General features: G+C 48.0%; 1 protein-coding gene across 1 annotated transcript in view; it reads right to left on the reverse strand.

Moving 5' to 3' along the window:
* Positions 1 to 10,401, reverse strand: part of LOC118785381 (A-kinase anchor protein 9-like) — a 28,857-nt gene extending 18,456 nt beyond the window's left edge. The window contains exons 1-15 of the mRNA XM_036539998.1: positions 10,273 to 10,401; positions 7,462 to 9,372; positions 7,138 to 7,233; positions 6,862 to 6,993; positions 6,001 to 6,256; positions 5,538 to 5,617; positions 4,886 to 5,060; positions 4,504 to 4,625; positions 4,245 to 4,356; positions 3,696 to 3,942; positions 3,490 to 3,568; positions 2,903 to 3,119; positions 2,351 to 2,592; positions 1,745 to 2,151; positions 983 to 1,535 (exon numbers count right to left, since the gene is read on the reverse strand). Coding sequence (XP_036395891.1) covers positions 983 to 1,535; positions 1,745 to 2,151; positions 2,351 to 2,592; positions 2,903 to 3,119; positions 3,490 to 3,568; positions 3,696 to 3,942; positions 4,245 to 4,356; positions 4,504 to 4,625; positions 4,886 to 5,060; positions 5,538 to 5,617; positions 6,001 to 6,256; positions 6,862 to 6,993; positions 7,138 to 7,233; positions 7,462 to 9,372; positions 10,273 to 10,311 — 4,668 coding nt within the window. The 5' untranslated portion in view covers positions 10,312 to 10,401. The remainder of the gene's footprint in view (positions 1 to 982; positions 1,536 to 1,744; positions 2,152 to 2,350; positions 2,593 to 2,902; positions 3,120 to 3,489; positions 3,569 to 3,695; positions 3,943 to 4,244; positions 4,357 to 4,503; positions 4,626 to 4,885; positions 5,061 to 5,537; positions 5,618 to 6,000; positions 6,257 to 6,861; positions 6,994 to 7,137; positions 7,234 to 7,461; positions 9,373 to 10,272) is intronic.
* Between the last annotated feature and the right edge of the window lie 563 nt (positions 10,402 to 10,964).

The following is a 10,964-nucleotide window of genomic DNA, read 5'->3' on the forward strand; positions in this document are numbered from 1 at the left end:
TAAGGTCCCGACACATCCCCTATCTGGGAACAGATGCACTATAGGAAAAAGCACACAGCCAGGGAAAGCCTGGTAAGATTCAGGCAAAACTGAGCTTATTTCCAGCCTCAAGCAGCTTGGAGTGAAGACAGGATAAGTGTTAAGATGAGTGTTTAATTACCAAACATTTAGAGGTATGGATACTTATCAGACTACCTCTGAGTCTTAATATGACCGCAGGAGAAAGCACACAGCCAAGGAGAGCCTGGTGAGATTCAGGCAAAATTGAGATAATTCCCAGTCTCAAGCAGCTTGAAGTGAAGACAGGATAAATATTAAGATGAGTGCTAATTACCAACAATTTAAAAGTATTGATTCTGCTCAAATCACCTCTTTTTAATATGATTTATACTTACTTATTCAGCCAACAGCAGTAGAAAAATCAGTGTGACTCACACAATATTAGCTATCTACCATTCAGGCACAGCAACACAAGCCTGTCCTTAGGTAACATGCAGCTCAGGACTCACATGGATGGAGTGGCTCTGAAGCAAAACATATTAATTTGGCTCGATGAGCAGCAGGACTTAAGGACTGCAGCTTAAGTATCTGCATTACAGTAATAACTATAAGGTAAATTGCCTTCCTTACTTCTCAAGTGGTTTTAGAAGCAGTTAGTAAATTTGCAGTATAGAGCAAAAACACCCCTGAATACTACAGGAAGCAAAACACAACGAAAGACAGATAACCTCATCCACGGGAAACTCTGCCGTCAACGATTCAAAACTACGCAGAGAGAACTGCAAATTCCATGCAAATTTCCCCCTTACAGTTTCACTTTTGTTACTGGACAAAACAAAACAAAGCAAATGCAGTACCCTGCAGGCCAGGGTAGACAACCTCATTTTAGCCCTATCATCCACAAATGTATTCACACAGGAAGACACGTGCAAGCATATGCATATACATAATGAGTTTGTTTTTCCACATTTCTTCCCCTCACCTTGGAGGTGTCCTCCACATCAGAGACTATGGTGGAGGATTGGTCCTCGTGGACCAGTTTTCTCCTGAGTTCCTGAAGCTCTGCTCTCAGCCTTTCTAACTCGGCAGCGTGGCCACCCTCTCTCTCCCGCTGGCGTTTGTCAAACGAATCCCTCAGCTCCTGGATTTCTTGGTCCCGCTCATCCCGGATGGCCTGGATCTCCTTCAGGTAGGCGGACTCCAGGGTATCCATGTTGGAGAGCATCCGTGCCTCCAGCTTGCTGCTCTCCTCTCTGTGCCTGGCCTGAAGCTCCGCCTCCCTTGCCTCCAACTGGGCCAGGCTTTGCTCCTGTAGACCCGCCCTCAGGGACTCTAGCTCCGCCCCGTGACTCTGACGCAGCTTCTCCTCCAGGTGCCGATACTCCATCTCCAGCTGCTTCAGTTTGACCACACACTCATCCAGCAAAGCCTGCTGGGATTCCAGTTCCTCCCGGTGTTTTTTGGCCAGCTCACAGAGAACAGCCTCCTGCTGCTGGCTGAGCTTCTCCTGCAGTTCCTTCTTTTCTTCCTGGAACCTGTGGCAGATAACCCCATTACTACAGCGCCAAGATAAATCAATCCATTCATCAACAAGATATATGAGGGCTGACATGAACAGGAACAAAGAAAAGGCACTCTGGTTTTGAGTCTAAAACAAATTACCTGATGAAATGCTGATAAAGGCCCCATCAGCCACTTTCACACTACGCGGAGCAGATAAAACCAGAGAGTCTCTACGCCTCACCTGCTGTGGGCCTGCTGCAGCTTGGCCGCTGCTTGCTCCTGCAGTACTGCGTTGAGCTCATTCACCTCCACGGCCATGGTCCGCTTGGCCACATGGAGCTCACGCTCAAACTGCGCCTGGATCTTCTGCTTGATGACCAGGATCCGGGGGTCCTGCTCGTTCCCCAGACTGTCCTGGAGGGCGTGTAGTCGTCTCTGCTCCTCCGCCAGCTGTTCCTGCAGTCCTCTGATCTGCTGCTCAAAAGCCTCTCGCTCTTCCTCAGCCCCCCGCTCTAGCTCCTGTGTCAGGGCAGATAGCCGAGCCTCCGCCTGGCCAAGGAGCTCCTCCCTCTGCCTGGCCATCTCCTCCTTCTGCCGGGAGCGCTCCAGATTAGCCTTCTCCCTCTCTTCTCTCTGGGCCTGCTTCACCTTTCACAAAAAATAAACCAATAATTAATACGTGTTATCTATTTCATGAACCCTGAATAAGTCCTGGTTATATAACCCAATGACAAGTGCCCCTTCAGGTCCATAAATGAAACGCCTGCAGTGCTACTGTCAAGTGATTTAGATATTGAACAAGTCATTTTGCTGTTCTAATATCACCATGAGGACAGTGAAAGCTCACCTTCTCCTTAGCTTCTCTGAGGAGCTTCTCCTGCTGTTCCTCTACCTGCTTCATTTCCTCAGCACGTTGCTTCACCAGCGCGGCCATCTGGGCCTCCAGGTTCTGGATACGCTCCGTCTCTGAGCGGACCTGGGCCAGCCGGGCCGCGTGCTGCTCGTCCAGAACCCTGCCCCTCTCCTGGAGCTCCGCCTCCACCTGTCGCGCTGCCTGCTGCGCGCTCTGCAGACGCAGCCTGGTGATCTCTGTCAGGGCGGACAGAGGGGGTCAGAGTCACGGTGGACAGCGGGGGTCGGAGTCACTGCACAGGGGGCCGTTGAGAATGAACTCGGAAGATGTACAGAAAAGATCCAGTTCTGGGCACAGTTTGTGGGATTGGGCCATTTTATTCTACATTATTCACACATCTAATAGGCAACATAAATCTGATGTGTTATCTTTGTATTGGACAGGACAATGTAGCCTTTGACATTATTCTACATTACTCAAACATGAAGAAAAAGATGAACAGCCAGCAGCAATCAGTCCTGTTTGTATTGGTAGAGAACGCGCTACCTTTGACGTGGTTGTCTGAGAGTTTGGCCCGCTGCTGCTCCAGCTCCAAGGCATGCTTGGTTTTCAGGTCCTGGATCTGGGAGAAGTAGCGGTCAGTGAGGCTGGTCTTCACCTGCAGCAGCTCCTCTCGGTACGCCAGGGTCAGATTCGAGCGCAGCTGCTGCAGCTCCCGCTCGTGCTTCTCCTCCAGCTGCAGCCTCAGAGCATCCAACTCCTCCTGTCAGAGAGAGGCAGGCAGGCAGGCAGAGGGTACGCAAGTGAGACAGAGCCTGAGGGATGGACATGTCTCGAGTTTCAGCGTATTCCTTATCCTATCACTTTTCATCCTGCCTGCAGCTAACATCCTTACCTTAACAGGCTTGCTTATGCAGAGAAGTTGGAAACGTGAATACACTGAAACCTGCCTTTTACTGCCTAATACCAGCTCAGGCTGACTGTGGAAATGCTCATTTTGGGAAACCTGACTGAGATGAACAGATCCTGACACTTGTTTTCACCCTCGTTTTTACTTTTGCATTGGATGTGACTACCCCCTGACAGCGCCAATTTTAAACCGAACCTTGCATTAAATTGCAAAGCTGAAGTACCTTGTGGTTTTCCAGTTTCATGTTAATCTCTGCAAGCAGGTCGCTCCTCTCCTCATCCACCTTGTCTTCCAGCAGGAGGCTGCAGAGTGCAAAAAGGCATTCAGACTCAGGCCGTTACTCTGAGTCATCGATTGATTATGAAGTTGTCACAACACACTCTTAATGTCTGAAATATGTATATCAGAGATGAAACAGTCCAAGCGGACCTGACATCCCCCATCTTGACCACAGACTCCTCCAGAGCTCTCTCCACCAGCTTGGTCTGGAGGAGGGCGATCTCCTCGCGGTAGCCCTCCTCTGCAGAGCGCAGACGCTGCTCGAGGTAGGAGCGCAGGCTCTCCAGCTCCGCCTCGCTGTGCTCCTGGAGGTGCTGTCTCTGCTCGGAGAACTCCCGCTTCAGCCGCTCGATGTCCTCCGCGTGGGACGGGCAAGAGAGCAGCTGCTCCCTCAGCCCTGGAGAAACGGAGGAATTATCATCAGGTTAACAGAGCTGAACGGAGCACTGCACTCAATATGAGCCCTCAACATTAATTACTTTGGTGGACTATCAAAACACTCAAAGAAGTACAGCAGCACTAACCTAATAATAAACCTAATGCATCTAAGTAGTAGCCCATCTTTCCATTTAGACATTTTACTCTCCTGTGGTTCAGATTCATATTTTGCAAATGTTTCAGCCATTTAATCAGATGATTTGAACAATAACCACGTAATTCAACAAAACAGGTTGTGAACATGCTTAAATGATAACTTACCTCCCAGTTCGTGTTGGTTGACCTTCATACACTCCAGCTGCGACCGCACATGGGACACTTCCTGCTCCGAGCTCGACTTCAAGGCCATGTACTCTGCCTGCAACCTCTCCACCTGACACACACACACACACAAGCACAGGGCCAGGGGAAACAGACACAGGTAAAGATAACCACTACAGTCCAGGGGATTCACAGCACTCATGACTCTTAACCTTTTGGTATCTTCTGAACAGGACGTGTCGACCTCCCTTCGTCTCACCTGCTGCTGCAGCTGCCGCTCCCTCTCTGCACTGATGCTGTTAAGCTCCTCCAGGTGTCGGGCGTGGTCCTGCCGCTCTTGCAGCGCCCTCTTGTGGCTGCCCACCAGCTCTTCAGCTGCTCCTGGGGTCACAACCAAAAAGTCACAACTTTGTTTATTAAAAAAAAAAAAAAAAAAAAAAAGCTGATGTTGCCAGGTCTCCACCAGAGCTGTAGTCACCTAGCTGTGATCAGATGAGTGCTGCTGGAGGAGTTATTTTTAAGAAACGCATAAATGACCAAAAAAGAGCTGGTCAGATCATCACAGCTCCCCTTAGCTTTAGCTGTGATCATGCCACGCCACGACACCATGTGATAATCAGCAGGCCTGCATGGTGACTCACTGGCAGCCGCATCGCGATCAGAACACGCCTGGCTCAGCTCCTCTCCCAGTCTGCGCAGCTCCTGGTCCCTGGATGCCTGCAGCTCCTCCAGCTGTGCCCTCACCGCAGACAGGGTCTCTGTCAGGGTGCCCCGGAGCTCCTTCTCTGACTCCCGCTGCCATTCTGCCCTCAGAGCCTGGAGTAAAGTACAAACCCGCCAGGGACAGTTAGCTTCAATCTCTCTCATAGAGCATATTTTCACAGCCTTAACATCTTAAAATGCAAGTTACCATTGAAATATGCATCTATATCTAAATATAAGCATTTGATAAGCAAAAATCCCTGTTCCAGAGCACCTCCAGTTATTCATGCCCAACGTTGTTACATAAATAACTGCAATATAATAGCAATCAATAATATATCTCAATTCAGTCACAGCAATAATTTTTACAATACCTGCGGGGGTAATGGCACTTCAGTAACATTTAATCATAGCTCTTATTCCTTTACCAGACGCTCTTATCTGGGTGACCAGAACTTATCTTTCTTAATTTTAAAACAGTACTATTGGATCCCTCCATAGGGTCAAAACTGCAACCTACTGGTTACAAGTTAAAATCCTTAACCACAATGTCACACGACTGGTACATGTTACTACACAGTGTGCCAATACCTCTATTTGACTGGCATGCTGTTCTTCCATCCGGGTCCTCTCTTTTGACATTTGAGTTTCCCACGCATGTTTCAGATTGTCTGGAAACAGTGCAATATCAAGCAAAACATTACTTTAGCTCACCCTGGAGACAAAGCCAGTTTTCCCCAAATTATGAGCCTAGACTTAACTGCTCTATGGGATCTCATGGAAACGGCGAACAGTGATATTATGTATTTCTCCCGGATTACTGATAGAAAGCAGAAGAAATCTAATCATTATTCCTGCTGCAAATGGAGCTAAACACAAAGGGCTATTTTGGTCAAAGCAATTTAATCTCTCCAAGTCTCAGTGTTAGGAATCTGAAGGGGCTTGCTGGGCCACATCATTATGAGTCCTGAATTGGCTAAACCTGCACTGCTATCTAAAGCATACTGAAGGTAAAGGTTCACAAGTGGTGTCCCCACTCTCCAGACCCACTTACCCATCTCCTGTTGATGCAGCTGGTCGACCCGCCGGGCCTGCTCCCGGTTCTGTTCTTGTATCCTATCTGCCTCTGCCTGGTGCTGTGCCTGCAGCGCCGTGCTGTCTTGGGACCACTTGGCTCCCATGCTGTCCTGCAGCTCTTTGAGTGCCTCTTCCTTTTCGCGCTGCAGGTTGCTCTGGGCTTCCTCCAGCTGGGCCGCGTGCAGGTTTGTCAGGCTCAGCCGCAAGGCCTCCATCTCCAGGGACCACTGTGCCTGGGACAGGTGGACATGCCCGGGAAACGATAATCTCGACTCAGCATAGGGCTGGGCGATATAGCTGGCGCGATACATCAAATAGCTATTTTTAAAGCAATAACAGCTATCCGTTTTTAGGTTAGGTTTCTTCCTGTATTTTTTTCCCGCTAGTCATACCTGATGTGGGAGCACACCTCCAAAGTTCAGTGAAATGCTTCCGGGGCAGAAAAATATCACTTGTATCTATATGTTGTTAACTTACCTATTAGCTTTGAAAAATACATAGCATATGTTTTCACGCTTTATCTTTGTAGCCATGTGTTTCTATCAACCACATGGAAGCAGCATAGTGCTGTTGCTGTGATATCAACATTGAATAGATACGAGTGGTGTTTTTTTCCCCCGGAAGCATTTCACATGGCTTTGGAAAACTGGAGGTGTGCTCCTGCATCAGGTATGACTAAAGGGAAAAAAATACAGGAAGAAACTTAACGCCACATGCTGGGGATAGCTGTTATTGCACTAAAAATAGCTATTTGATGTATCGCGGCAGCTACATTACCCAGCCCTAACTCAGCCTCTCCCTCAGCTGGCTGGCTCATGTACCCGGAAGCCCCTCTCACCTGCGCCTCTCGCAGCTCAGCCTGGTGGGCGGCCTCCATGCTCTCCTTCAGCTCGACGCTCTGCTGGCTTAGCGCCTCCTGCTGCCTGGAGGCCAGCTCTGCCATCTCCCGTTCGCGCTCACGCTCATGGACCTTGAGCAAAAAAAAAGTTCAAGAAAAAACAAAGGACACGATTTGTTGCATGTTTGAGCAGGGACACATACCATGACAACAGTTCTGAGCAAAAAAAGTTTGGAGCCCCCTCCTCCACCGCATCAGACTTTGGGTCTTCTCTACCTGTTTGATCAGTGCAATCTGTTTCTTCTGTTCTTCTTCCAGTACAGCCCTCAGTTCTGATATTTTTCTTTCCATCTCCCCCTTTAAAGAATTCACCTGAGAATATACCCAACAGACTCAGCAGACACTCAAGTCAGAATCACTATAAAACAAATGATTAAAATCAATGGATTTCAATTCAATACCGGATTATACAACTGCAAAATCTCAGCAATTTTCCAACTGAACATGAAAGACTGAAAAATTGCCTATACCCTCATACACACAATCGTACTTACATTTGAATGGAATTTGAACGATTGTAAACCAGGCAAATCCACTCACCTCTTCCTGATGTTTTTCCTTCAGTGTGCATGCGTCTTCCTCGTGAGCTCTCCTCAGCTGGGCTGCCATCTCCTCCACAGCTTTGTGAAGCTTCTCTGCCTCCTTCTGCAGGAGGGACTGAACAGCCTCTGCATGCTCCCGCTCCTGGTCTCTCAGGGTCTGTCTGACACCAAGCAGCTCTGTCTGCAAAGCACCCTCCTTCTCCAGGCGCTCAGCCTCAGCCTTCTTGCTCTCTGCCCACAGTCTCTGCAGAGCTAGGTCCTTCTCTTTCAGTGTATTTTGGAAATCCGTTCGCAGAGTCTCCAGAATGTTCTCTGTGTTCTTGACTTTCATCTCCAGCTCCACAGTGATTCGCTCCTGTTCAGCCTTTTCCTCTGCCCTCTGGCTCAGAGCCTGCTCCACATTCACCAGATTCTGCTGAAGGCAGGCGAGTCTGGTTTCCAGGTCATTCTTTTCTTCACAAACCTTCTGCAGCCTCTCCTCTCGTTCCATCAGCTCTGCCTGGAGGCCTTTGAGCTTACTGAGAGTTGAGTCCAGTTCTAGGGTTCTCTGCCCCAAGAGTTCAGAGGTAGTCAGGTTCTTATCTTGCTGTGAATCCAACATAACTTGCAGGCGATCCCTCTGCGTCTGCAGGGTAGACAGCTGACGGCCAAAGAGCGCTTGCATCTCACTGGTCACTGTGTCTCCAGCCAGTTTCTGCTCCTGAACATCTCTGACCAGCTGTTCCTGCTGCCTAAGTTGAACCAGGAGCAACTGTTTCTCTTCCCTCAGCTCAGTTATCAGGTCATCCGTCCCCTCCCTGGATTTCTCTTGGTTTTCCAGCTGGCTCTGCAGGTGGCTGAGCTTCTTTTTCAGATTGTCCTCTTCATGCGTTTTACCGCTTATGATCTCCTCTATCTGCAGCCTCCGTTCTCTCTCTGCCTCCAGCTCCTGCTGTACACACTCCACTGCCTCTGTTGCTTTGCTGTACTTCTCCAAAGCCTCTCGCACATCCTTCCTCGAAGTGTGAACCTCGTGCAGGAGCACCTCCAGCTGTTTTTCTCTATCCTCCAGCTGTGCGGTCAGATCGCTGCAGTGCTGTATCAACAAAGTCCTTCTCAAATCAACAGCCTCTGAGCCTTCATCTGACTCTTCTGAGAAGCGACTCTCAGACACATCAAGCACAACCTCACTGTCAAGCTCAAACATATCATTTTCAGCTTGTTCCAGCAGACTGTTGTCTTCCAAATTCTCCATCGCCCATGAGCTGTCCCTCTGGGGTACCGACATGAGGTACTCCTCCAACAAGTGGTCTTGACCACTGGGGAAAGAGGCTCCCAGGCCCATGTCCTCCTCGTACTGGCTGGGCACTTCCTGGTTCACACGACCTTTGTGCACCTTAATTTTGCTTAGGTCCTCAGCTCTCTCCTGGTACACCTGGTCTCCATGGTCCGGCCTGGTCTCGTGCTGCTTCTGAAATCGCCAGACCTGCTCTCTGTGTTCCTTCCGTATGAGCTCCACCTCTGCTTTGTGGTCCGTAGCAAGCTGGGCCAAATCCAGTTTCTTTCTCCCCTCCAGAATCTGCATCCACAGCTCAGAGCTGGATGCATCTGTTTCATACCTTTCCCTGAAGTGCCACCCTGTCTCCTCCTCTTCCTCCACCATCCGCTGGAGGCCTTGGACAAGGCCGGTCAGCCTGTCCTGCAGGGGCTGCCGTTGGAAATATGAGGCATGCGCTCCTTCTCCTTGGCTGACCTCCTGCTCTGCCTCCAGCCCCGCCCTCAGCCTCTGCTGCGGAGTGTCAGCATTGTCCTCTAGGCTCGGCGCATACACCCCTGTGTGTGCATCACTTCCCAGCTCTGCTACCTCCTGGTCCATAAGTGTATGTGCATCCTGTAGCAGAGATGCAGCATCTCCTGTGATACCCAGGTTCTGTAGTGATGTAATTTAAGTTATTAATGTAAATATAAACTTATTGGATGTATATCACACTGTCAAAGGTATATTCTGTCCAAAATCAAAGAATAGGTTAAATGTCATGGCATTAAATTCTGCTGAACTTGGGCAGTTACTATAACAAAGATAAATGTCCCCAGAAAACCGTTCCATTGCAACTTTCTTTCTATTCTCTCTGATAGCAACTTCTCATGGGTCACACACACCTGCTACAGATCTGAAATACTTGTCATTTCCCTGAGCCATAATACTAAGTAACCATACTGACCAAACAAAAAGATGATATTATGAACACGACTTCAACACAACTGCACTGAACTGCCAAACGGATTGCACAAGAAGACACAATCACATTCCTGAAAGGACACAGGAAAGACTTGATTTCACATTGCAACTTCACCCTATAGAGCTAGTAGTTTGCAGCGTTCATTTCTGCGCACTGAAATCAGACTTCAGTAGTAACGACAATGTATCTTCGAGAGGGGAATCACTATAGAAATCTAGCAAGATAAGGTTAGTCTGACTGATTTGGAACTGGTTAGCTATGCTATCAACAAATAAAGCAGAGCGGTGCTAAGGCATTGTTGTTTGCTAGCAATTTAACGTTAGGGAACAAAGAGTGAACCCATACTGATTTTACTTAACGCTAGGTAACGCGAGATACTCTGTTTTCCTATCCAGTTTAATAAGCTAATGATATAACTTAAACTGGGCAGTTTAGCTAACCTTAACTAAATAGCAACAATACTCGTTACACCAGCTAGCTGGCAATGTAACATTAGCGAACTTGGCTAACGCACAAAACTAACTCATCTGATCTACACCTGGATGGCTTTGCCAACAACTATGTTCGTGTATGCGCGGCTGGCTACAAACCTTGTCTCTTCCACCATCTATTCGCTCGTCTTGGTCCATCGTTGCAATACAAAAACAACACAGAAATATAAACTGACATTCCTGAACGACATCTGTACAGGTGCTTTTTCACTTCCCATAGCAACTCCCCCTCCCCTGACCAACTGTCAGTAACTTTCAAAATGGCCGCCAAGCATTAGGCTCCGCCTTTTTCGAATGTATTTCATTCAAAAACATAACACAGCCAATGGCGGTCCGATATGTGTGATTGACGCTATAAACATAAAATATACATAATATCAATCACACATTGACATCATATATAATGTATTTATAAGGATGCATTATATATGTATTCTAATATGTATATATAAAAAGGCTCCGCCTGTCCTTTCAAGAAACACAACACAGCCAATGGTGGTCCGAAATGTGTAATTGAGGTGGAGATAAATGGAACTGACCTATGACATACACGTAAACAATAAAGCACAGCACCGCAGTATTTGCTTTGTGATTAACTTATAGACCTAACTGTGGTAACAGCCAGGGGCACGAAGGTGCACTATGCTGAAGTCCTTCATTTATAACTCAGCGTTAGCTAGTAATACTTTCTCTTCCATTTCCTGACTCTACATTCGAGTAATTCACAAACATTAACATGGAGACCGCGACAGCTCAACCGATTTTTCCCTGTGATTAGTAGGGAATTAGTA

The sequence above is a fragment of the Megalops cyprinoides genome, chromosome 11 (genome assembly GCF_013368585.1).
Source record: "Megalops cyprinoides isolate fMegCyp1 chromosome 11, fMegCyp1.pri, whole genome shotgun sequence".
Classification (NCBI taxonomy): domain Eukaryota; kingdom Metazoa; phylum Chordata; class Actinopteri; order Elopiformes; family Megalopidae; genus Megalops; species Megalops cyprinoides.